The 25,572-nt window shown below is 43.2% G+C and overlaps 1 protein-coding gene across 8 annotated transcripts in view; it reads left to right on the top strand.

The window, feature by feature from the left end:
• Nucleotides 1–21,877: 21,877 nt before the first annotated feature.
• LOC103176881 (protocadherin-9) overlaps nt 21,878–25,572 on the top strand; it is a 397,017-nt gene continuing 393,322 nt past the window's right edge. For all 8 annotated transcript variants that reach the window (XM_042333968.1, XM_007890726.2, XM_042333963.1 and 5 more), the window contains exon 1: nt 21,878–25,009. In XM_042333968.1, coding sequence (XP_042189902.1) covers nt 21,959–25,009 — 3,051 coding nt within the window. In that variant the 5' untranslated portion in view covers nt 21,878–21,958. The remainder of the gene's footprint in view (nt 25,010–25,572) is intronic.

Below are 25,572 nucleotides of genomic sequence, written 5' to 3'. Positions count from 1 at the left end.
TACTAAGTTCTTCTTCTATTTCTCCTTGCTACAGTTATCCTTTAATTCCCTTTCTCTCTGCCATTTTGCTCCTACACCTGACCTTCTGCTTCCTCTCCTGCATCCCCAGGTGTCTGATGCAGAAGAGCTATTAAAACATGTACTCTATAATCGCAGTCCATATTAAATGTGCTCCCCCACATGACACCATGATGCATTCCAAAGACCACATCTTTCCTCTTGTTTCGTCACCACCATTTTATACCTTTGTTGCAATGGTTAAAATGGAATTTTCTAAAAGGAGGAATTCAGGCTTCATGACCGCAGAAAACAGTTTTTCGTCTTACTTCTACATATAGAACAATTTAGAAAAATAGGGAAATGGAGCAGAACACGAAGGCTAGCATTCAAATCATTAATCAAAAAATTAGAATTTTCTCCTACTAAGGCAGATATTACTGGGGAAATATAGTATTTTTTTAAAACATAGTGCTTGTGCCAACCAATTGGAGAGTTACATATCTGAGAAGAGATATTTGAAAAGCACTGTATTGTGTGGGCATTTAATTACTGGTGTGAAACACTTGCTTTCAATCCCTTTGATTTGTTTGCTTGTTTCTTATTTAATTTTATTCTTTTGTTATATAATAATAATAATCCTTGCATTTGATATAGCACTTTTTTATGTCTTCAAAACATCTCAAGGTGCTTCATAGAATTTACTATAAAGTGAATTGACTGTATATTTGTGGGCGAAACGCAGCAGACAATTGTGCACAGCGGTGTCCAACAAACAGTCGTGGATTGAGTAACCAATTTATTATTTTTTTTCTTGAGGGATTATTATCAGGTTTATGGAGTAAGGAAACTTGCTCAGGGTTTTGCCCTGCCAGGAATCAAGCCCAGGTATTTCACTTGCAAGGCAAGTGCTCTAACCACTGAGCTACAGGACTCCAAGGATTCTTGCTTAATTTCTATATAGAATCATAGAATCCTTCAGCACAGAAGGAGGCCATTTGGCCCATATTTTCTCTACAAGGAAAGAAATATAGCATATTACTATTATAAACACCAGTAATAATTAGAACATCATCCAGGAAACTTTTGATTACAGTTTCCGTCAATGTGATAATTATCACATGCTGCATTTTCCTCCCTATAATTATATAATCCGTTTATTAAGGGATCAGACATTCTGGTGAATTTCGTTCATGCTAACCTTTCTCGTTTTCTTCTCTTTGTTTTCCTGATCTGTAATCAGCCTGAAGAGTCACCGAGGATCTCTCCCCGCCCACCTCTCCTGGGAGATATTGCAGACTCCACTTTCTGTCTCCCCATTAGACACAACTGAGATCACATACTGAACAGTATTGTTTCTCTTTACTATAATTCATCGAGCTGTTTGAAAGGGACCCAAAACAAGTATTTCACATATCAGGCTATCATTACACCCATTATGGACGACCTCACTGTCGTGAATTCTCTCACATCCTGTAGTGGCAATGACAGAGAGGGAGAAGTGATCACACACATTTGAAGATGAAGGCTAACAGCCAGATTGCTGTTATGGAGCGTTTCAGGCCACTTTAGCCACTGCTTTTATGATCATCAGCACCAATTTAAATCAGAGGAAGCAAAAAATAATAGGAGCCCTGCACTTCAGAAGATAATTTCTGAAACCATTATTGACACAAGGATCCCACAGCAGCAACAATTTTTGCCTTGTTATGTTATTTGTGGTCTCAGTCAGTAATTGGGTAATTCTTACCTGGATTTTGGACTTTATTATATTGGTCTCTCAAATGACACACACTGAATGCTGTAAAATAGTAGAAACACATCATTATTCACTGTTTGACCAAAATGTTTAAACATCCAGGCAATAAATACACATAAACAGGCTAGATTGGTGAGTAATGGGTATTAGTTAATGAGATTCATATAGTCAATAGTTTACGTAATACTGCACATGATCAGTGTGCAAATCTGTTCAGTCTTCAGACAGATTTGAGCTGGAGACTTAAAACAAAATTCTTGAGACTACCATTTAAAAGCGAATTTTCATCATCTTTGGATTTATACTTGCATTTGCATTTAATATTGCTTCTTATAACGTCATTGAGATAATAACAATAGTAATCCTTGCGTTTCATATAGTGCCTTATCACGTCTTCGAGACGTCTCAAAATGCTTCACAGAATATAAAGTGAATTGCCTATATATTTTGTGGGTGAAACATGGTAGCCAATCGCACACAGCAGTGTCTCTCAAACAGTTGTGAATTGAGTGACCAAATTATTTTTATTGTTTATTCATTTATTTATTTATTTTGAAGGGATTATTATCCCCGGAAAAGCGATCTGCCAATCGACTAACAACCGGGTTCCTACTGTTAGATAAATAGTACGGCATGTGGAGTAAGGAAACTTCTCCAGCGTTTCACCCTGCTTAGGAAACAAATCCAGGTTGCCTCGCTTGTGAAGTGAGTGCTCTAACCACTAAGCTACAGGATTCCAAGAAATGTTTCAAAGAGCATCACAGGATATACTGTAAAGTGTAGTGACTGTGTATTTTGTGGGTGAACATTACCCATAATTAAATATTCATAGCGTTGCTGCTCCCTGACGTCTGGTAACATGTTTGCAGTTTTTTGCAGGGATTCAAAAAGTAAACCCAGATCAATAATTTAGGATGTGTCATAACAGTAGAACAAGAGGCGTAGGCTTAGTTGTAAAGAGCAACTTCAGGACAGATACCAGGATTTTTTTCTTTATGCAGAGGGTAATCAATGACTGGAACAGGTAACTACAAAGGATGGTACAGGCCAGAACATTGGTGGATGAGACTCACGTACAAACATTCATCACCTCAAGGCTCAATTACTTCAATGCCCTTCGTGCTACACTACCCAGTTCCTCCCTACATAAGCTGCAGACAGTAGCCTGCCCAAACTGAAGCCTGTGCCCTCTCTCTCACCAGATTCCATGAACCAACCACCTCCATCAACAACAACAACAACTTGCAGTTATATAGTGCCCTTCATGCTGGGTAGCGTCCCAGAGCGCTTAACAGTGGCGAAGGGATTTGAAAACGCGAGAGAGGATCTTGAAGTTGATCTGTCTGGAAATTGCGAGCCAATGCAGCCTGGCAAGAACTGGTGTGATGGGGGTCTGGAGTTTTGTGCGGGTTAGTATTCGGGCGGCAGAGTTCTGAATTAATTGTATTTTATATATACTGGAACTGGGAGACCAGCAAGGAAAACATTTGAAAAGCCCAGCCAGGAAACGATAAAGGTGTGGATGAGGGTTTCAGCTCCAGTGGTTCCCCATCCACCAGCGGATACAATTTAAAATTCTTGTCCTCACTTACAAATGTCTCCATGGGCTCACACAGCCTACCTCTTTGACCTCCTTGGCCCTACTGCCCCAGCTGTTCAACAACCACCAGCCTGTTTCACATCTGACTCGCAACCACCCAATATTAGTGGGGAAACCATTGGCCACTCTGCCCCTACTTTCTGGAACTTTCTACCACTGTTCCTCCATCTTGCTACTCCCTCCCGTTTTCAACATCTGTCTTAAGATTGACGATGCAAACTCCCTGTTTGCCAGCCTCCCCAACTCCTTCCTCCATAGGCTGTAGATCACTCAGAAATCTGCAGCCCGTGTCCTCTCCCGCACCACGCTCCGTGACCCTATCACCTCTATCCTTGCCCGACTCCACTGGCTTCCCATCACACAGAGGATACAGTTCAAGATCCTGGTCCTCACATTCAAAGCCCTCCATGGTCTTGCTCCCCCCTCCCTCTGCACCCTCCTGACTCCCTACCAACCTGCCCACTTCCTCTACTCAGCGGGCTCTGGCCTGCGTCAGGTCTCCTGTCTCACCTGCCCACCATTGGCAGGCGAGCCTTCCGCCACTCTGCTCCCACCCTCTGGAACTACATCCCGGAGTCCCTCTGCCTCGCTTCCTCCCTTGCCTCTTTCAAGACTCATCTCAAGACCCTCCTCTTCGACCGTGCCTTCGTTCACCCTCCTTCCCCCCTTGTCCTCCACCCTCCCCGATCACGACCCCAGCTCGGGTCCGAAACACTGACTGTCCATCCACCAGTGGATACAATTCAAAATGCGCCTCGGGACATCCTTCTGACATGAAAGGCACTATAACAAATGTAATTTTATTGTTGTTGTTAAGATCTTTATCTTCAACTGTGCTTTCAAGCACTTTTTCCCCTCCCCGTTCTCAGCTCTCCTCTGTCAGTTATGTGAAGTGCTTTGAGACAAATGTTGCTATTATTGATACAAATACTGAATCGTTGTATCACTGCCAAAAGCCACAGCATTGTGTGGTAATCAATCTTAATTTTATAACAATGAACCTCACCAACATAAAACTAAGGGGGTTCCCTCACTCAGATGGATAGATTTGCTGTAGGGAATCTAGTCACATGATTCCCACACTCTATTGTACAGTGCAATGGTGGGATGGGGGGGGGAAGGGGGAGAGAGAGAGAGCGAGAGAGAGAGAAATTCCACCTGGAGTCTAGGTTTGCTCATGTAGTAAATTAATTACACCTTTAATTTCAACGTAATTTTAATAACCTTTACACTGCCACTTCTCTCTGTATATTTTTTATATAAAACACTAAATTGGAAATGTATTCTGAGAAAATACACAGTGACGACGCCAGGAAAGGGTTCTGTCTGACCCTGTATTTATTCCCTTTTGCACTGCATGAAAAAAGAATTTGGTCACTCAGTCCACAACTGATTGTGGGATTCTGCTGTGCGTAATTGACAGCCGCTTTTCGCCACAAAAATACACAGTCAATTCACTTTGCATTTCTTAAAAAAGAATTGGCTTCCAAATTAAGACTGAATTAAAAATATTCCCACAATTCTGCATGATTTTGGCATTTTAATGCAAAGTGATCTTAAAGGTACAATTTGGGTATCAGCAGAAATGTCATCTACTTTTTTTAAATAACAAGCAGGTCTGATGTACTATTAGGCATTTTTTTTGTTGTAAGATATATTTACCAGAATGTAAGATGAAGTGGAATGGATACTAGAGTAATACTCAACGCTCAATATTGCCTTGACTAATTGAATGTATTAGAGTCAAAATAAAGGAAACAATATGTGCTGCAACAGTTCACTGAATGACAGATATATTTAGCTAGGCAGGCACCATGATGGCCTCTGAACTAAACTTTCAGTCCAAGCAATTTCATGTGATCCAAGTACTTAACCAGTCTAAAAACACCCAGTGTAATTCCTTTAATCTCTGCATGCAAAATGTACTTTGCTTGCCTGGTGAAGTAACTCTCTCCATTGTGGCATACATCCCAAAGATAACCAGTGCAGATAGCCGCAGGTTCACAACATGCTATCTACAGGGTTTTATACCCTGGGGTCACAGTTCTGGGAATTACACTGCTGCGCACAGCCTGCAATCCATGTGCAAGGAGACCTCCTGCATGAACACTGCTGAACCAATGCTTTCTGAGGTTAAATGATATTTCTGTTTTGAGCATTCCCTGGGTATGAAACAAGTCTGTTATTCAGATGGATCATATTTAATTTTCTCATTATAATAATCTTGATTCAATAGTAGCACTATCAGACTGGAGCACTGAGTATCTGATATTAATGCTAAATCAATGTTACAAGAAATATGATTCTGCCATGTTTTATAACATATACAGAAATGCTATTAAAGGAGACATTAGCTCTTCTGATTGAATTCACGGTAAACATTTTTTTAAAATGTAGTTTATTATGTTTGTCACTTGTGTGCTTTTCACAGCTAAGCTGCATGAAAGCCAAAACAAATCTTTAATATCTCATTGTGGATGATATGATGAAACATAGTGTTTCTCAATTTTGAACCACGGGGTTACCAGCAGGTTCACAATACTATACAATTCACATCAACATAGTACCTTTCACATCATGAGGACGTCTCAAAGCGTTTCAGTTGTACAGAATTTATTTCTCAAGAATTGATTTGGAACTGAGCAACGCTTTTCTTTAGTAGAATGGTTTCTTCCTCCAGTCATTTCAGAATTGAACACATCTTTATGTTCCATATAACAAAAGACCTTTTTTCTAATATTTCTAACCACTGGAACAACTTTTCAACTTTAGTGTTTTTTACATTTTAAGATAAATTTAAACTATTGCCAGGCAGAGAAGCATGAAATCCATACTCTCTATGGTCCAATTAGACTTTTGTTATTAATACAGAAGTGCAATCGCAGCACTTTTAGGTTGAGGTAAATCACAAGGTAATCTGGCTATTATGGGTGAATCTTTTTCAGAATATTGCCCAAGACACCAGCAGAACTCCCTCCTCTTCTTTGAAATAATGCTGTGGGGTCCTTCGCAGTCAAAATGAACTACCAGAGCAGACAATGTCAGCTTAACATCTCATCTCAAAGATGACATCTCCAACAATGTTAAAAGGAAAATAATTATGTTATAAATGTTTCAAATGGTCATTTTATTTTAAGAATACTGTGCTCATGTAGTTAAATAATGTTAAGTAAAATTCAGCCACCCAGTTCCTTCTGAATTATGTGTGATTTGTCATTTCTGCAGTATAATGTGACAAAGTCACCTCACATAAGTATAGGAGACATAATGTTCATTCTTAAAGGCAATTTGTTCAGCAGCATCAATCATGCTTAGGACATTGGTCAGTTTTAATTGCTTACGTCGACTGGTCCATGACATGCAATTCTTTACAGAGCTAATGTAACCAAAACTCCATTATTCTCATTAAAGTTAGAAAATGTGAAATCGCATAAGGATAAACTTGCTATGAGTGCTGCTGATCTAATGAGAATAATGGACGGAACTTGTAAACATAACGAAGTAATATTAATGCAGCAAATTACCGCCATGTCTTATTACAGCATCTGGCTGTAACTTGTCAATTTGACAAATAGGGCAAAATGCCGTGTGACAGCATTCTTAAACAATACGACTGTCCTTCTCAATTTTAAATATCATATTTTAGGTTTTGTTAAATTTTGCATGAATAAATTTCTTTCTATGCAAACCACTTTCTATTGTACTCATGTTGCCCAATAACAAATTTATATGTTAGTTTATGTCAAAACCAATCCTATACGATTGAATACGATTGTCATTCCAACATAGCAGGCTGAGGATGCGCCTACTTATGAAAACTTCACAGACAAAAGCAATCTTAGTGAAAGGAAGTACTGACATAGACATTTTGTTTTAACGTTCACTGTTGCTACTGGCTCTTAATGTAGGCTAATATTAACCCTTTGCCCCCCTTAATCCCAATGGTAAAGGAAAAGAATTAGCAAGATTTAACAAGGAATTAGAAAGGAATTAGATGCTGCAGGAGGGATTTACCTATTATTCTGTAATACTAATAACTGCCCTGGCCATTCTGCTGTACAATTAAAATACCTAAAAATATTGTATTACACAATTGATTGTAAATGGTGACACTTTCTGATATTCTAATTCTAATTTATGAATATACTATACTAGAAATGAACGGTCAAATCTATATTATTTTGGATATTTTACAATATTTTTGTTAAAAAGCTGCAGATAACCATGAGGTTAAATATTTCACCTGGCAGCAGTATGTCAGGCAAATCACCCAATTTTAGATGAACTGCAGGCATCTTTGGAAAGGGAACAGTGCAAGCAATTATCAGCGCATAGTTCAAAAGCAAAGTACTTCTTGTATTTCTGTATTAAAGATCCTGCTTCATCCTGAGGTGCAAAGACAAAGCAATAATTCAATACAAGTGGCTTTGCCTGAAGAATTGGGGCATTCATTGTGCTCCACTTCAATTCCCAAACCTTGCCCACACAAACGTTTTTTTTCATATTTAGGTTAGGAGTAGATTAGGGCTACAACTGCACAATGCTTACAATAAAAACTTATAGACTATGTGTTTGTTTGTTGCATCATGTGGGCACATGTCTATCTACACGATTGCACATATTTAGGCAAGGGATAGAATGCTCCTTCTATTGACTCTAAATGGGGTGACAATTCTTCCCTTGGGAAGAGATTAATGGAATTTCTCAGGTTGTAAAGGTATTAGTATTACTGGATCTGTGTAAATCAAAACTAAGTTGCCACATTTGCCCATAAAAATACACAGTCACCCCAATTTACAGTATATCACATGAAGCGCTTTGGAACATCCTCCCAACGTGAAAGGCGCTATACCAAATATAAGGATTATTATTATCTTATACTCTATCATCTTACACTGACAGTGACAGCCTCAACTTTTGTGGCAGTGCGTAAGTGAAACAAGGTGATGCTTTTACTTCTGGATGTGATTATTTCTCATCTTGAGATGACACGTCATTCAATTTCTAATGGGACAATATATATGGCTCTGCAATGGTCATCAAGTTTTCTGAGCAAAAGGTAAATGATCAGAAAAAGTCCACAGCCAAATATAAAATCTATTCCATAAAATGAACCAGATTTGGAGGTTTGGGGTGGCATTCTAGGCACGAGTAGCATCAGGCATTTAAGAACCGATTCTATTTTAACCACCTCTCAAGTAGTCTGTGAGCTAAATGCAGCATCAATTAATATTGTAGTGAAACCAGCCCCTGATCTGAGCTGCATAGATTCCATTTAGCTACTATTATACTGCACACCAGAGAGTTGGATTGCAAGATATCCCAGAACCAACTCTGATGCATCTGATATAACTAAAAAATAAATTTGGATCAAGCTTCCATGTTTGATTCAGATATTAGCTTTAATGCAAACCAGCAAGTAATGAGAATGCATTTTTCATTCTAATTTACTTCATTTGGTTTGAATTTGAATTGATTTAATTTGTCTCGATTGACTTGGCATATATCCAGATCAAGCACCCCACTGTTTAGATTGACTTTCACATACCCATACAATTTTTAAAAAATAATTAAAAGACAAATAGTCTCTCGGGATTTAGGAGGATTACACTGAATAACGCTACAACTGCATTTTCAGTAAATGACAATTTTATAAATGTACAATTCAACAGTGCACGCCATAATAACATAATCCTGAACAAATTGTGAATTTAGTCCATTTGTTGTGGAGATATTAACATTGAGGATTTGCAAATTGACTGAACTTAATTTGACAATTGTGAAAACATCTGTTCTGCACTGAGTCCAGTCAATGTGGCAGGCATTAAATGTTACATGTTGCCATTGTAAATTCACAATATTTTTCAGCTTAACTCATTATCATGAGCACTAGAGGACATACTCTTACAGGAAATGTAGCATGAAAGCAGGAGGATTTCACAGCTTTGGTTTGTTTCCCAGATATAACAGACTGATTATATTAAACAGTGATGTAGGCATGTTACATTAAGGTGTACAAGGGAATTGAGCACAAGCTGATCTGCTATTACACTGCACCATTGTGAAGCACGGTGTACAATGGAATCTGGGGTTGCCCACACAGTGTGTCTGTGATCAGTGCCATTTAGGGAAGATGTCAAGCAAAGACCGGCCAGAATGATAGTCATTGAATGAGCCAGCATAGGTTGCTCTTGGGGAACAATTACAGAGTGGAACTGACAGCAACCTAGAAGCAGTCAGAGAATAAGGGAGAATAAGGGGGAAAGTATTAAGTATTTTCTATTCTATTCCTGTTGCACTGTCGTAACTGATTGACTTTAAAAGAAGATAAAAAGGAAACATGGAATTCACTGGAGGTTAGTGTTCACATGAAAGTGGCATTGCTCTCTTTGAAATGGACTTAAACAGACAAGAATTTATGATTGATTCTTTTTCTTCGAATTTTCCCCTCCTCTTCGGAAGGCAGTGAGTCACGCTGGATTATGCTACTACAGTTCCACAGCACCAGCAGTCATACAGTATTGCAAAGTTGGTCCTAATGCTAAGCTGTGAATGTCAGCAAGTCATTCAAAAGTGGTGTTATCAATGTGAATCTCAATGCTTTTACCTGCTGATATCCAAATATGTGCACTTTTAACAAGGAGTCACTGGATGGCGATAAAGAGCAAGAACCTTGACTAAATATGTCTCCTCTCAAACTCAAGGACACTGAAGCACCCTCACCACTGGTTCAGATGAGATCAGCTAACTCAACACAAACCAGGGTTGAACTCGGGATCTTCCTACTCTGACATCGCTGGTAGGGAAAATTCTAAAATCCTTAATTAAGGATGTCGTAGTGGGATACTTAGAGGATCACAATATGATTAGACAGAGTCAACATGGCATGCTTAACAAATCTTTTAGATTTTTTGGAGGACATATCAAGTAGATTAGGTAGGGGGGAATCAGTGGATGTAGTGTATTTAGATTTCCAAAAGGCATTCGATAAGGTGCCGCATAAAAGGTTGATCCACAAGATTAGGGCCCATGGAATTAAGGGGAATATATTAGCATGAATTGAAGAATGGCCACGGGAAGAAAACAAAGAGTAGGTATAAACGGATCCTTCTCAGATTGGCGGGATGTGACTAGTGGAGTGCCGCAAGGATCAGTGCTTGGGTCTCAACTATTTACAATCTACATCAACGATCTAGATGAGGACATTGAACTTAATATATCCAAATTTGTGGATGACACTAAACTAGGAGGGAGAGTAAACACCGAGGATGACATTAAAAAAATGCAACGAGATATAGATAGGCTAGGTGAGTGGGCAAGTAGGTGGCAGGTGAAGTATAATGTAGGGAAGTGTGAAATCATCCACCTACGTGGCAAAAACAGTAGAGCAGATTATGTTTTAGAAGGGGAGAGACTAGATAGTGTTAGCGTTCAGAAGGACTTGGGTGTCCTTGTGCACCAGTCACAAAAAGTTAGTTTGCAGATACAGCAAGCAATTAGGAAGGCTTACGGTATGTTGGCATTTGTTACAAAAGGGTTAGAATATAAGAGTAGGAAGTCTTGCTGCAACTGTATAGGGCCCTGGTGAGACCGCACCTAGAGTATTGTATGCCGTTTTGGTCTCCTTATTTAAGAAAGAATGTACTTGCCTTGGAAGGAGTACAACATAGGTTCACTAGATTGGTACCTGGGATGAGGGGGTGAGTTATGAGGATAGGTTGAGCAATTTAGACCTATATTCTCTAGAATATAGAAGAATGAGAGGTGATCTTATAGAAACCTATAAGATTATTAAGGGGCACGACAGAGTAGATAGTGGGAGACTTTTTCCCCTGGTTGGAGAAATTATAACCAGTGGTCACAGTCTTAAAATTAGGGGTAAGCCCTTTCGCAATGAGTTGAGGAAAAACTTCTTCACTCGGAGGGTAGTGAATTTATGGAATTCTCTACCCCAAAGGGCTGTAGATGCTCAGTCCTTGAACATATTCAAGACTGAGATTGATAGATTTCTTGTGGATAAAGGGATTAAGGGATATGGGGATAAGCGGGTAGGTGGAGTTAGAATAGATCAGCCATGATCTTATTGGATGGCGGGGCAGGCTCGAGGGGCCGAATGGCCTATTCCTGCTCCTAATTCTTATGTTCTTTGTATGACATCAAATTGTGTGTTCACTGACTGGGACATTGGGAGATAATTTATGATTCATTTTAAAATTAAAGTGAAGGTTTGTTGTATTTTAGAGATAAATACCCAAATCCCTAAAACACAATTAAAATGCGAGACAAATTATCAATATTCTCCTCGTTCTTTTGGTGAATAGAAAAGGATGAAGCAACACTGGCGAGGAAACAGCTCTTTGAAATAATACCATGGGATCTACACAAATGAGACTGCAGATTAACCTCCAATTCATAGAATTATAAAGACTCCACAGCACCAAAACATGTCACCCGCCCCCCCCCCCCCCCCTCGTCATTGATGGTGTTTATACTTCATATGAGCCTCCACCCATTCTAATCCTCTCTAGCCTCTCTCATGTTCCTTTATTCTCTTCTCTCTCATGTATATAAATGAACAATTTGAACGATGGAAACTCAAACAATGCAGCGCTCCATCAGTATTGATTTATCTAGATTTCGAGCTCAAATTCCAGTGTGGGGTTTGAACACAAAATCTTGACATCCAGAGGATGTTCTATGAACCAATACATTTGTACCATAAAAAATGGTCATCCAACACATACAATTGCATGATTCAGCAGGGCTTCATAAAACCTCACACTCATATCTTAAACACTGGAAGAGTCAGCTATGTCAGATACCTTATATAAAAAAATACTAAATACCAAGCAAATAGAAACCTAGGGGTATTTAAATTAATATTCCTTTAAATGATGGTACAATAAATAACATTTTGCAACAAAAAACTCAATTTGATTCATACATGTACATATAAGCATGGGTGTATTGTAAATAATCAATTACTCAAAATACTGTATTAACGATAAGACTAATCTTCACAGACTGGCTTCAACTAAGATTTGGAGATAATCTACACTGAGTCAGCTCAGATCTATTCTAAAGGGTATCAATTTGTCTCAGATCAGTTATGGCTGTCGCTATAAAACAAAATGTGTGTGCAGGCACAGTTGGACACCACTCTTTTTCAATGCACGTGTGATGTTGTTTGATTAACACTGTGCCAAATGTTCCTGCTCCCTCAGTTAAAAGGCTCCAATGATAGCTGAAAGTGAGTGACTGTCAAGTAGGATTTATTTTAATAAACATGATTTGCTTATTGTCGGAGTGCTTACCAGTTGACTCATCCATACAATTTCTACATAATCTATAAACATTGTGTTTGAGTCACCTGTTGCTGTGGAAATCTGTTAGGTCTGTGTTTTCAGTGTCAATGTCATTCACAATCTTGTAGAGTTTTACATATTTGGCCATCTAATTGGGTGAGCTAGACAGTCTATCCTTCATAGTTTAGGAGGGTATGCCTTCTCAGTTTGTGCACCAGGAATACTTTGGACTGTCTGAATTTTGGGAGATATAATTGACCTGAATAAATGAATGAATAAGAGGAAGGGATTGGGATTAGAGCAGTCTGCTCCAGCGGCAGAGCTATTATCAGTCCAGTCCAGACATCAAATAGATCAAATGACCTCCTTCTATACTGAAAACTTTCTATAATTATATGAATGCTCCATGGAATCAGAACTGTGGTAAACCAGCTTCCAATGTATAAACTATTATGCAACTCCTGATAATCAGGAATTACATTTGAAGGTGTAAGAAAGTGAGACGTATCCTGGAACCTAGACTTGGGAGTCAATTCATTTACAAAGACTGATGCACTACATCTACGGGAAGAATTTTGATGTGGGCTGAGGGGGAGAGGAAGGGGAGGAGTAGAAGAAGGTGGAATTTGACAGCAGGGGAAGCTTTCAGGAATCATCCTTAATTGCATTTATAATGCTGTTTTTTTTAAATTTATAATTTATTAATAACTGCTACATAATTTATGAAACGCTTAAAATGTTGGTAAGAGGTACGGTCAGTTCCACTTAAGTGAATACCTGAGAAGTGAATAGAAAATGAAAATCCCAAAGCACTGTCTGCACTCAAAGACGGATAATGTTAACTCTGTCTGTTTTCAGTCAGTACTCTTTTGCTCACATTACAGGTTTTCCGTGTTTACAGCTCAAATTACATGCTGTTATCTCCAGTGTAATGTATTGCATAAGCTTCATTATTTCTACAATCCACCAAGCTGCAGAAAGTTAAAAAGTAATAATTGCACACAACAGTAAATATTTGAAAAAGTCTTCCTTCATAACTAAAAATGTGCATGAAGCATACAAAATAAAATCGTTTGCTATGTATTCCAGAAAAGTGAATTAAATTATTGACAAAATGTAACAAGGAACCAAATGTAATTCCTATTTTTGCTAAGATGCACATTCAACTGTCTCTCACATCATGGAACTGCTTGGTTCACGCTTTTTTAGTTTCTCCTCATGTCCTGGCGCTTTATCAAGTGCAAGGATTATTATTTGCTTTGTATGAAAAGAGAATCCGGCGAAGATCATTTGAAAGCAGAAGTCCCTTCTGCTTGCATTAGAAACTTAAATTCTTGTCTTATATGCTTTACATTTTTCAGCCAAACACAAAATTCTGCTTGCTTCAGAAAAAAATCGTTTTCCCTCAAGAACGGATAATATTGGGATCTGGGTAATAGAAATAGGTATAAATCCCTGTGTAGATGATGGCTTTTGTGAAGTGAAGTTACGGGAGTCATTATTATCAATGTGCTTCTCTGCTTTTTCTTATGCCATCACATTGTAGCTTCAGTTTGCTGACATGAGAATATCACATCTTTAAACCTGCCTTTAGTCAACAATATCAGTCAGCAACTTTTCCCTTCTGTAGCTCACAACACACTTCAGTAAATTCACGCTGAGTGACAGGTTGGGTAAGAAGGTATCTGCTCATGTTTTTTTCACAGTCGTTCACCATTTCCCTATTTAGCATTGGGCTGCACCAGAAGTATCACACAGTAAGCTTGACTAGACCTGCCTAGATTTTTAAACTGATAACAAATATAGACAGAGAAACGACAAGGCGGGTGGCTGGGGTTAAAGAAATGCATAAGACCTTAAATCCCTTGTGGAGAAGCAAACACCTGACACACCCACAGCTCTCTGCACCTACACCGCACCAACACACTCAAAGTCATGCTGTGAGTCGATGCACAGGTACCAGAGATGGATGGAGGTGGTGACCCTTTGAGTCACTGAGATCAGGTCAGTGTGAGCGGCCGCACTTAAAACTGTGGGCTGTCTCCTCTGACACCCGCCTGACTGGAGTCAACAGGGTGATGCCCTTCACAGCTGATGTTACAGTCCTCAGCAGATTCTGTCAAGTGACTGCAATCACCCAAAGATATGGAAGAGTCAAGAGTGACTCTGGGAGACAATCTAAACTCCTCTGGTTCCTGAACAAATCTATACTTTCAATTTAAATAATTCGTGACAATATTTTTGGAATTCTTATTACGTATTTTGCTCTATCTATCTATCTATCTATCTATCTATCTATCTATCTATCTATCTATCTATCTATCTATCTATCTATCTATCTATCTATCTATCTATCTATCTATCTATCTATCTATCTATCTATCTATCTATCTATCTATCTATCTATCTATCTATCTATCTATCTATCTATCTATCTATCTATCTATCTATCTATCTATCTATCTATCTATCTATCTATCCATCTATCTGCATACATACATATATCGAGCATTTTGTAGAAAGTATCTCACAGACACCGGTGATAAATAGCTTCACAAGTGAGAGTGGCTGAATACACTCATAAATGACTGGTGGTCAGCTTTACAAGTGGATATATTTATCGTATCGTATGGATGGCATGATGTGTTCTAATAGTTGTGTGTTTTAGAGTTAGTAACAGCCTGGGTGGTTGGTTTTACAGTGGATCCGTTTGTGTCAATGTGTTTTAGATACATTTTAATTTCTTCAAACAAATAATGTAAAATACAAGCCAAGTTTTCAACGGAAATTGGGATGACAAACTCTGCAGATTTTCTTTGCATTGAGTCACTTGCCATGTGTTGTTGACTTGTGCACCACCCAGAAACATCTGGGATGAGTTACATCTAATTTGAACCGAGCCTCTCAGAGATGCGTACATTTCCAACACAAGCGATAAACTGACTCCAGAGTCCTGCTGACCTGAAAGTGTCACTCACCAGATGTGCATTTTATATGGCTACTGATTGACTGTCAGTGAATATTGTGGCAGTGATCCAATCAACACATTACAGGGAAGTTACAAACTAAGACAGTGAAGCCTTTGACAGTGAAGAGTTTGTCATCTGAACACTCAGATTGGTCAAACAAGCATCCATCTAGCATTGTATAAAATGTATAAGCACTGTGTTTATCCTTCCAAACATTTCTTCTCCCAAACTCGGTGTCTCATTGCAGGCGTAACGTACCATGTATGCCAATAGCTATTTGATTCCTCGCTAAACTAACTGCCCATTCTTCATGTGTGAGCCCAAACAGCGATTATTTGCAGACTATTTGACAGACGAAATCAGTCCTGCCCTCACTGGACATCTATCATACGTGCATTTTTCAGCAGGAGTCAGGGGGTCTGTTGCTAGATAATAATCATAAGTGAAAACTCTGGCTACTTTTCTCCCTCTGTAGCCCAGAGATGCTGAAACTGATTACAACATTCCCACTAGTATTCCAGCTGAGATCAGCGACCTCAGCACAAATCAGGACCACCCCTTTGCTCATTTGAAAAAAACATGAAGAAGCGAGTGAATTTTCTTTTCTTTTAGGTCATATAAACTTGTGCGCTGAAAAATATGATATCAACGATAGCCATGGCTTTGATATGGTGCTTATTGGGTAGTGGTTAAGATGTCAGGTATGTTTTGAAGATCAATTTCATAAAATACACATTCTTCATCGCTTCCTGTTATTATGCAGGAATCCTCGTGTCAATACGGAACTGTTCAGGTTGATTGATTCAATCGCAATATCTGACACAAAATAAAGTCAATTGCTGACAATTGATGGCTGGTTTTGAAGAGCTTAGTGTTTGGATCCGCAGCATTTCGGACTGGATTGTGATGGCCCAAATACATTTCACGAAAGGTCCTATGTTTAGTAGAAAAAAATAATTTAAACCCAAGTCCTGGAGGTGAAGGAAACGTGCCATTCAGGCGTGTGTGTGCCCAGATCACAGCACGTGCAGAGGTTTGTGATCACTTATTTTAAAACCCAAGGTTAGTCCAATTTGAGAAAGGGGTTGAAGAGTTTTGTGGGAAAATTACTTTGCTCATTTGCACAGTAAGTAAGTAAAGTGTTTGAATTGATGGCAAAAGACCATAAAGAGACAGCGAGCGATTGGAATCGGTGGATCAAAGACCATCTGGTAAGTGCTTTATAATAATAACATTGCTTTGTAATGATTGCAGCCTCTGGTTCCCACTGAAAAATGGCCTATGGCTTCAGAACCCAGTCAAACCCACCGACTGGCCCTTGCTCCTCTCAAGCTTAGCTTCGTCTTTGACTCCTTTCAAATTTAGCCCTTGCAGATTTGACCTTCACTCACTCATCATTTCGTCCCCCCCCCCCCCCCCCCTCCCTGCATGCTCCGGACTGCGCTCAGACTTGGGTCTGGATCTAATTTCCTATTGTGGATCTATTAAAAATCCTGGGTACAGCCCTCACGCTCACCAACGGCACTACACCGTTCCTTTTTGATGGTTAAATTTACTGCAATTTTGACTGCGGTGCATGTAAACTCTGATCACTATGGACACTGACGGGCACCACAGGAGAATTTAGGCTGCTTCAAAAGGTATAGCCACCATCACTTCGCTTCTTTAATTGCCTCTCCTCTTTTCCACCTTAAACATTAAACATGTTTTGGAAAATGTGCAGAGCCCCAATGCCTGCTTGAACACGCGTGCAGCATTTCCCCCACCCCCCTCCCTCCCCCCCCCCAAAAAAAGATTAACTAATCATTTGAGCGGAAAGGGAGTTGGAAGTGAAAAAAAAATACAATGCAAATAAAAACCACCGGCACCTTATATCGCACGACTTGCTTATTTGTGAGAAACAGTGCAGGTAAAAAACTGTTGAAATTATTCAGATCAAACGCACGCACTGGGGTGTGTTCAGCACGTCAGAGCAATGCAGCATTCAGACGGTTATGAAGAGGGGTGTCTTTTTATCCCATTGCTGTTGTGTTACCTTTTCAGCCCAATCCTGTGCGTGGCGTGAAATGCGCCAATGCTTCATCTGCAGATGTTAACCTGAGTGGAGCAGATTGCAGATCGCTGGGTTGTCCTCCTGCCAAAGCCCCTCTAGATGGCAGCCTTGACTAACGCAGTGACACACGTTTCACCATATCTCTCTCTCTCCCTCTCTCTCTCTGGAGACGATTATATTCACCATTTCCCAGCACAAAGTAATCATAACGTATTAAAGTTTTGCAAATTCCTCCGGGGCTTCTTTAAAAAGGATGCTCTGTCAGATTATATATCCGCATTACTCTTGAAAGGGTTATACGTGGAGTTGATCTGAAAGACATCGGCGTTTCAGAACAGCAGCTCTGCATACGAGAGCATTGATTGATGGGTTCAAATGTTTGGGCCCTGGTTTGCTTATTGTTTTTCCCCTTTAACCCAATTAAAACCGTACTCCGGTCTTATTGTGTATTTATATTGAGATTATCTGTTTATCTGGCCATAATAATCCCTCCCAAACCAAAAACAATAATAAAAAATGGTCATTTTCAATCTACGACTGTTTGTGGGACATTGCTGTGCGCAATTGGCTGCCGCGTTCGCCCACAAATATACAGTCAATTCACTTTACAGTGTGTTCTGTGAAGCGCTTTCGGACGTCCTCCCGACGTGAAAAGCGCTATATCAAATGCAAGGATTATTATTATTATTATAATGCATACGTTGTTCTGTAGGATAATAATCACCCTAATAATAAATAAAACTAGCCGTGCCAGGGTAAAACTAACTGCAATTCGGTCGTTTTGCCCATGCAATCAAGGTGCAATATTTTAAATTACATTGTGCCATTCCTTTTATTTGTGCTCGTTGGGTCTCCTCGGGTTCAGTTGCCTTTTATGAACAAGTGCAGGATTTTATCAGAGGCGGAAAGGAAATGTATGCGCACTCGCTGACCTTTCAATTAATCCTGCAATTTGTTTGTGTTATTTTCATTTGCAGTCGGAAATAGTGCTGCTGTGAGGATCCTTCGATCTCCCCCTCTCCCTCCCTCCCTCCCTCCTCCCGTGTGCCCGATACACAGCATTAGACAGGATGGCACTGGGCGGAGGCAATCTGTCTCTGTCTAGACAGGTCCCGGCACCGGTTAGCTCAGGTCGGGACTCCACTCTTTTCTCTCTCGCCTTTGCTGTGATGGAGGATGAATCTGGGGTGGAAGCCAATGATTGATGAGTCAAGTGTCAGTCACACCACCTCCCGGTCCTAAACCATCCAAACCATCCACTGAGTCCCGTAACCAGAGCTTTAGCAGAGACGCACTCGGGGGCCGACGGTAACTGTGAGCAGGTAACACCGAGCGGAGGATAGCACCGAACACGGCTATTCCGCGGTCGGTCGGTCGGGTAAACCCGGTTTGGGCAGAAACTGTTCTACGAATTATACTTCGACGGAAGGCAGAGATGTTCGACAGATTGAGATGGAAGTGGTCGCGAGTGGAGTTACTGCTCGGATGGGTGTGCGAGGCGCCCCCCCCCCCCCCCCCCCCCCCCCCCCCCCCCCGCCCGCCCGCCCCCCTCCCCCCCCCCCGCCCGCCCCCCTCCCCCCTCCCCCCCGCACCGGTCGCGAATGGGCTCGAACCGTCCGTCAAACTGAACCCCCTCCGGTGTGACCTGTCTGCAAAGTACCAGTGCAACTTAACACACCCCGAAAAGGCAACGGGTGTCCTGCGGTTCCTCGATCCCGACAATTAAAGTGAATACTGATGGGACCACCTTTCTGAGTGTGAGACCGATGTGCAGAGACTGGACGGTGATCCGCAATAACACTATAAGTTTAAACTGCGATACCGATTACTCGACACAGACAGCAATCTACTCGCTGCCCATCACAACCCAGTGTTTGCAGGATGTCACCCAAAAAATTATGTTGAGCTATGTGTGTGCCTCGTGATTTATTAACCCGCATAGCGCGAACGTGTGCTTTTATTTCCTGGGTGAATGACGAAGTGAATGAAAGTTAAATAACTTTCTTAGCGTTTAACTGTTGTGACATTGCACTGCACTTTTTTTTGTTTGTTTTGCACTAACAGGACCACACTCTTCGTAATTGCACGGATCGAAATGCGCAAAGGGGGTTTGGCATCTCACGGACCCGCTTCAGGAATCGAGAACACATCCCCGATACTTCATGTGCTTCCAAAAGGCAGATCAAAAATTCTCGCCTCTGTAGAAAAGATAGGAATTATTCATCCAGTGGAAAACGCTGTACTTTCTGCTCCCAAACTGCAAATACTGTTATCAGAGTTCCCTGGTCCACGGAAATTCAGAAAGCATCGCATGGATTCAGCCACATGCTGTGCATCATAAATTACATGCAATAATCCCAAATCATTTAAATCCGATTAGCAAATATCTGCATTTCTGCACACATTTTTTTTGGGGGGGGGGGGGGGGGAAAACTCCCATCGATGACATTTTGACGTTTAATGAACCTTGTTGCATAGCATTTCCCAATCATTCCGCTGACTGTATTTTTTGTGCTGCCCGAGTGCGAGTGAACACATCAAACGTGGTCAGTTTCAACGGTTGAAATATATATATATTTTTCCACGCGTTAAAAAGAAAACACCTGTTGACCGGGTGAAAGGAACCAGGCGGTACAATTGCAGTTACTTTCCCCACACCCCCCAAAAAAACCCTCTGCGCTTGCTGCTGCTATAAGCACAGATGCTTTGCGGTGGTTTGCAATGTGGCAGAGGATGGGGAGTGAGCCGAGCCGGTGGTTGCAGGGGGTGAGCGCTGCTGGAGCTGGTAGAGAGGAGGGTGGTTTGCAGACAGACAGACAGACAGACAGCAGCGCTGTGCGCTGTGGCACCGCTCCGCTCACTGCCCCCCCAGCCTGCGGGTGACGTCAGCCTTGCAGCTCATTAAGCGAGCTCCCGCCCCGCGGCCCGAGTGACAGTCGGCTCGACCAATCAGCGAGGCGGGACGCGCGGTCTCCGCCTGACTGACAGCCCAGCCAGCCAATCGGCGGGACTAGATGCGCGCCCCCCCCCCCCGCCGCCACCCCCGGGTTAATCGGCGGCTTCGCCGACCAATCGCCGAGTCCGAGCTGAACCCGGGGTTCCAGCTGACGAGGAGCGACCGACCAATGGGCGCGGGCGGAGGGGGCGGCGCTGACGGGAGGGGGTTATACTCACTTGGGCTGATTGAGAGTTAGGAGAAGATTCAGTGGAGAGACGTGTGAGAGAGAGAGAGAGACAGACAGACAGACACGCACAGAGAGAGAGAGAGAGGGACAACCAGCAACCGAGAGCATCCGCTTGGAGGTGATCTTTTTTTAAAAGAAAAACTCCTCTCAAATCTGCCTCTTTCTTGCACGCTGCAGTTTACCTGTTATTTTTTTTTACACCCCCACACACACACGAAGAGAGACTGCAAGAGAAGATCAGGGAAGATCACCCACGGCCAGTGTGTGCGTGTGTGTGTGCTTTTATTTGCAAAAAAAAGCAGCTGAGGATTTAACCAGAGAGAGAGAGAGAGAGAGAAAAAGAAGCGAAGATTCTGCAATTGCTGTAGCTTGCAATCTGGTACACTCGCCAACTTCTTGTTTGCAATGTGAACTGTCGCATGAGTGGTCTATTCCAACATTAATGTTTCTTTTTTTGGGGTGAAGATATGTAAAAAGAAAACTATTGCCGCCGCTGCTGTCGGTTGTTCAGGACCGACTCCTGTCTTGTCTGTGATATTGGATGTTTTTTTCCCCCCTGCGGATGAGTCGCACTAAGATCCTGCAGGCTTGCTCTGGTTTGGAACTGAATGCATCCTCCGGCGGTTTTGTGCACTGTGCATTTTAAATACTGCAACCGAAGGGAGAGAGAGAGAGAGAGAAAAAAGAGAGAGAGAGAGAGAAGAGAACGAGAGAAACGCACGAGAGAGAAGAGAGAAGAAGGGGAGCAAAGTGGCCGCGTGCCTTTCCTCGACGGAAATCTTAAAACCAGCCCGAACCCCCCCACCCCCCCCCCCACCACCTACAAAAAAAATAAAAGTTCTTTGCAGCAGCGATGAACCCTCGGCAGCTCGTCCTGAAAACGTATTGCAATTGAACAAATCCTCTTCGTTTGTTTTGCAGCGGCGTTGACACATTATATATATATATATACATATATATACGTATATAACACAATATATATGTGTGTGTGTGTGTTTGCATGTATATATATTATATATATGGGGTAAAACCACACACACAAAAAAAGATTTAATCCGAATCTGATTTTGAAGTGCAAACTGGAGGAGCGATGGACCTGCGGGATGTGTACCTGCTGTGTGCGCTGGTTGCCTGCCTGACCCTGGATTCCGCTCTCGCCCAGGAGCTGGTGTACACCATCCAGGAGGAGCTGCCCGAGAACATGCTGATCGGCAACATCCCCACCGACCTGAACATCTCGCACCTCGGCAGCGCGGCCACCGGCACCGGAGCCGCCGGAGCCGCCGCCGCCGACCTGATCTACCGCCTGGTGTCCAAGGCGGGCGACGTGCCGCTGCTCCGGGTGTCCAGCGGCTCCGGGGAGATCTTCACCACCGGCCACCGGGTGGACCGCGAGAAGCTGTGCGCCGGCACCTACGCGGACAGCGAGTGCTTCTTCGAGATCGAGGTGGTCATCCTACCCAACGACTACTTCAGGCTCATCAAGATCAAGGTGTTCGTGCGGGACGTGAACGACAACGCGCCCATGTTCCCCTCTCCGGTCATCAACATCTCCATCCCGGAGAACGCGTTGGTCAACAGCCGCTACGCCATCGCCTCGGCCACCGACCCCGACACCGGGCTGAACGGGGTGCAGCGCTACCAGCTGCTGAACGGCCAGAGCGTCTTCGGTCTGGACATCGTGGAGACCCCCGAGGGCGAGAAGTGGCCGCAGCTGATCGTGCAGCGGCCGCTGGACCGCGAGCAGAAGGACACGTACGTGATGAAGATCAAGGTGGAGGACGGCGGCGGTCCGCGCAGGTCGAGCACCGCCATCCTGCAGGTCACGGTCAGCGACGTGAACGACAACCGGCCGGTGTTCCGGGAGAGTCAGCTGGAGGTGCGCGTCGCCGAGAGCGCCCGACCGGGGACCTCGGTGGCTCAGCTCCACGCCACGGACGCCGACCTGGGCACGAACGCCGACGTCCGCTACCTCTTCGGCCCGCAGGTGTCCGCCGCCGTCCGCAGGCACTTCTCCCTGAACGGCACCACCGGGCTGCTGACCGTGCAGCGGGCCCTGGACCGCGAGGAGGCGGCCGTGCACAAGATGACGGTGCTGGCCAGCGACGGCAGCTCCCCTCCGGCCAGGGCCACCGTGCTGGTCAACGTGACGGACGTGAACGACAACGCGCCGGCCATCGACATCCGTTACATCCTGGGCGCCCTCAACGGCACCGTGTACCTGCCCGAGAACAACCCGGCGCACACCAAGATCGCGCTGATCACCGTGGCCGACCGCGACACCGAGCTGAACGGGAAGGTGGTCTGCTACATCGAGAAGGATGTGCCCTTCCACCTCAAGGCCGTGTACGACAACCAGTACCTGCTGGAGACCTCCGCGCTGCTGGACTTCGAGAGCGCCGGCGAGTACAGCTTCCACATCGTGGCCGCCGACTCGGGCAAACCCAGCCTGAACCAGACCTCCCTGGTCAAGGTCCGGCTGGAGGACGTCAACGACAACCCGCCCGTCTTCAGCCAACCCGTCATCGAGCTGTCGGTGCCCGAGAACAACCGGCGAGGCCTGTACCTGACCACCCTCACGGCCACCGACGAGGACAGCGGCCAAAACGCCGAGATCGTCTACCAGTTGGGACCCAACGCCTCGTTCTTCGACCTGGACCGCAGGACAGGCGTGCTGACCGCCTCCCGGGTCTTCGACCGCGAGAAGCAGGAGCGTTACATCTTCACGGTGACCGCCCGAGACGGCGGAAACCCGCCCCTGCAGAGCCAGGCGGCCGTCATCGTCACCGTGTTGGACGAGAACGACAACAGCCCCAAGTTCACGCACAACCACTTCCAGTTCTTCGTCTCCGAAAACTTGGCCAAATACAGCACGGTGGGGGTTATCACCGTCACCGACATCGACGCCGGTGAGAACCAGGATGTCAGCACCGCCATCCTGGAGGACAATGCCAACTTCATACTGGACCCTTTGAACGGGGTCATACGGTCCAATATTTCTTTCGATAGAGAAGTGCAGAGCTCCTATACCTTCCAAGTCAAGGCAGTGGACAGAGGGCGACCTCCTCGTTCATCCATTGCTAAAGTGACCATCAATGTCATAGATGTCAATGATAACAGCCCGGTTGTCATCTACCCGCCTTCGAACTCATCTTTCAAACTGGTACCTCTTTCTGCTATCCCTGGTTCGGTGGTAGCAGAAGTCTTTGCCATAGATGTCGACACGGGAATGAATGCTGAACTCAAATATACAATTGTTAGTGGAAATAACAAGGGCTTGTTCAGAATTGACCCCGTAACAGGTAACATTACTTTGGAGGAGAAACCAACTGTTGCAGATGAGGGCTTGCATCGTTTAGTGGTAAACATCAGCGACTTGGGTTATCCTGAACCCCTGCACACTCTTGTACTCGTCTTTCTGTATGTCAATGAGACTGTAGGCAATGCTAGTTACATTTATGAACTAATACGAAGGACTATGGAGACACCATTGGATAAGAACATTGGAGAAGGCACTCAGCCCTGGCAAAATGAAGATTATCTGACCATCATGATCGCCATAGTGGCGGGGGCTATGGTTGTCATTGTAGTCATCTTTGTTACTGTATTAGTGCGCTGCCGCCAATCATCTCGGTTCAAAGCCACGCAAAGGAACAAGCAGGGGGCTGAATGGATGTCTCCCAACCAAGAGGGCAAACAGAGCAAGAAGAAAAAAAGGAAGAAAAGGAAATCTCCAAAGAGCTCTCTTTTGAACTTTGTTACAATCGAGGAATCCAAACCAGATGATCCTGCTCACGAACCTATAAACGGGACCATTACTCTTCCAGCTGAGCTGGAGGAGCAGACTATAGGACGGTTTGACTGGGGCGCAACACCACCAACAACCTTTAAGCCCAATAGCCCAGATCTAGCGAGGCATTACAAATCTGGCTCTCCACAGCCCTCCTTTCATCTAAAACCAGATACTCCCGTGTCCGCGAAAAAGCATCACGTGATTCAGGAGCTCCCATTGGACAACACCTTCGTTGGGGGTTGCGATACCCTGTCTAAGCGCTCTTCCACTAGTTCAGACCACTTCAGTGCCTCAGAGTGTAGCTCCCAAGGAGGCTTCAAGACAAAGGGCCCAATGCACACCAGACAGGTAACCGAGAACTTTTACTGGTCTACCAGTCCTTCATTCAAGTACAGAATTCCCCAGTACAAATAAGTGCAAAACACAGCACTAACAAATTGTTGCACAAGTCTGTTTTAGGGAATCCAGTGCAAATGAAACTTTGTTAACTTGTAAAAATGTAATTATCATCACAGCCTGCCTGCCTTGTGTCCTAAAAATATAATGTGACAAAACAGATAAAATACGGGGAAAGTTATTTTCTTGACACGGTTTGTTTGTCCAGGCCTATTAATTTCCTACTAACAAAGATTTAAGTGCAGCTCTCTTCAATTGATCTCATTGCAACTTGGGACCGAAGCCAAGCAATTAGAGAAGTAGATGGCCTCTAGATGGCACTAGAGCACTTTCTGGTTAGAGATGGGGGAATGTGAAAGGAGACTCGTGCTGCGACTGCATCCCGTGAAAAGATGTTTATTGACTGTACTAGGAGCGAAAGAAGTTAGTTAGGCTTTTATTCACAGATTGTTTGAGATTGCTCATGTGGTTTTGCGATGAATCTGGGGATGGTGCGGTTTATGATTACTCTATAC

This window comes from Callorhinchus milii, unplaced genomic scaffold (assembly GCF_018977255.1).
Source record: "Callorhinchus milii isolate IMCB2004 unplaced genomic scaffold, IMCB_Cmil_1.0 Scaffold4, whole genome shotgun sequence".
NCBI classification, from domain to species: Eukaryota; Metazoa; Chordata; class Chondrichthyes; order Chimaeriformes; family Callorhinchidae; genus Callorhinchus; species Callorhinchus milii.
The sequence above is the reverse complement of the archived record's forward strand: the minus strand, read 5'-3'. Positions and strand labels throughout refer to the sequence as shown.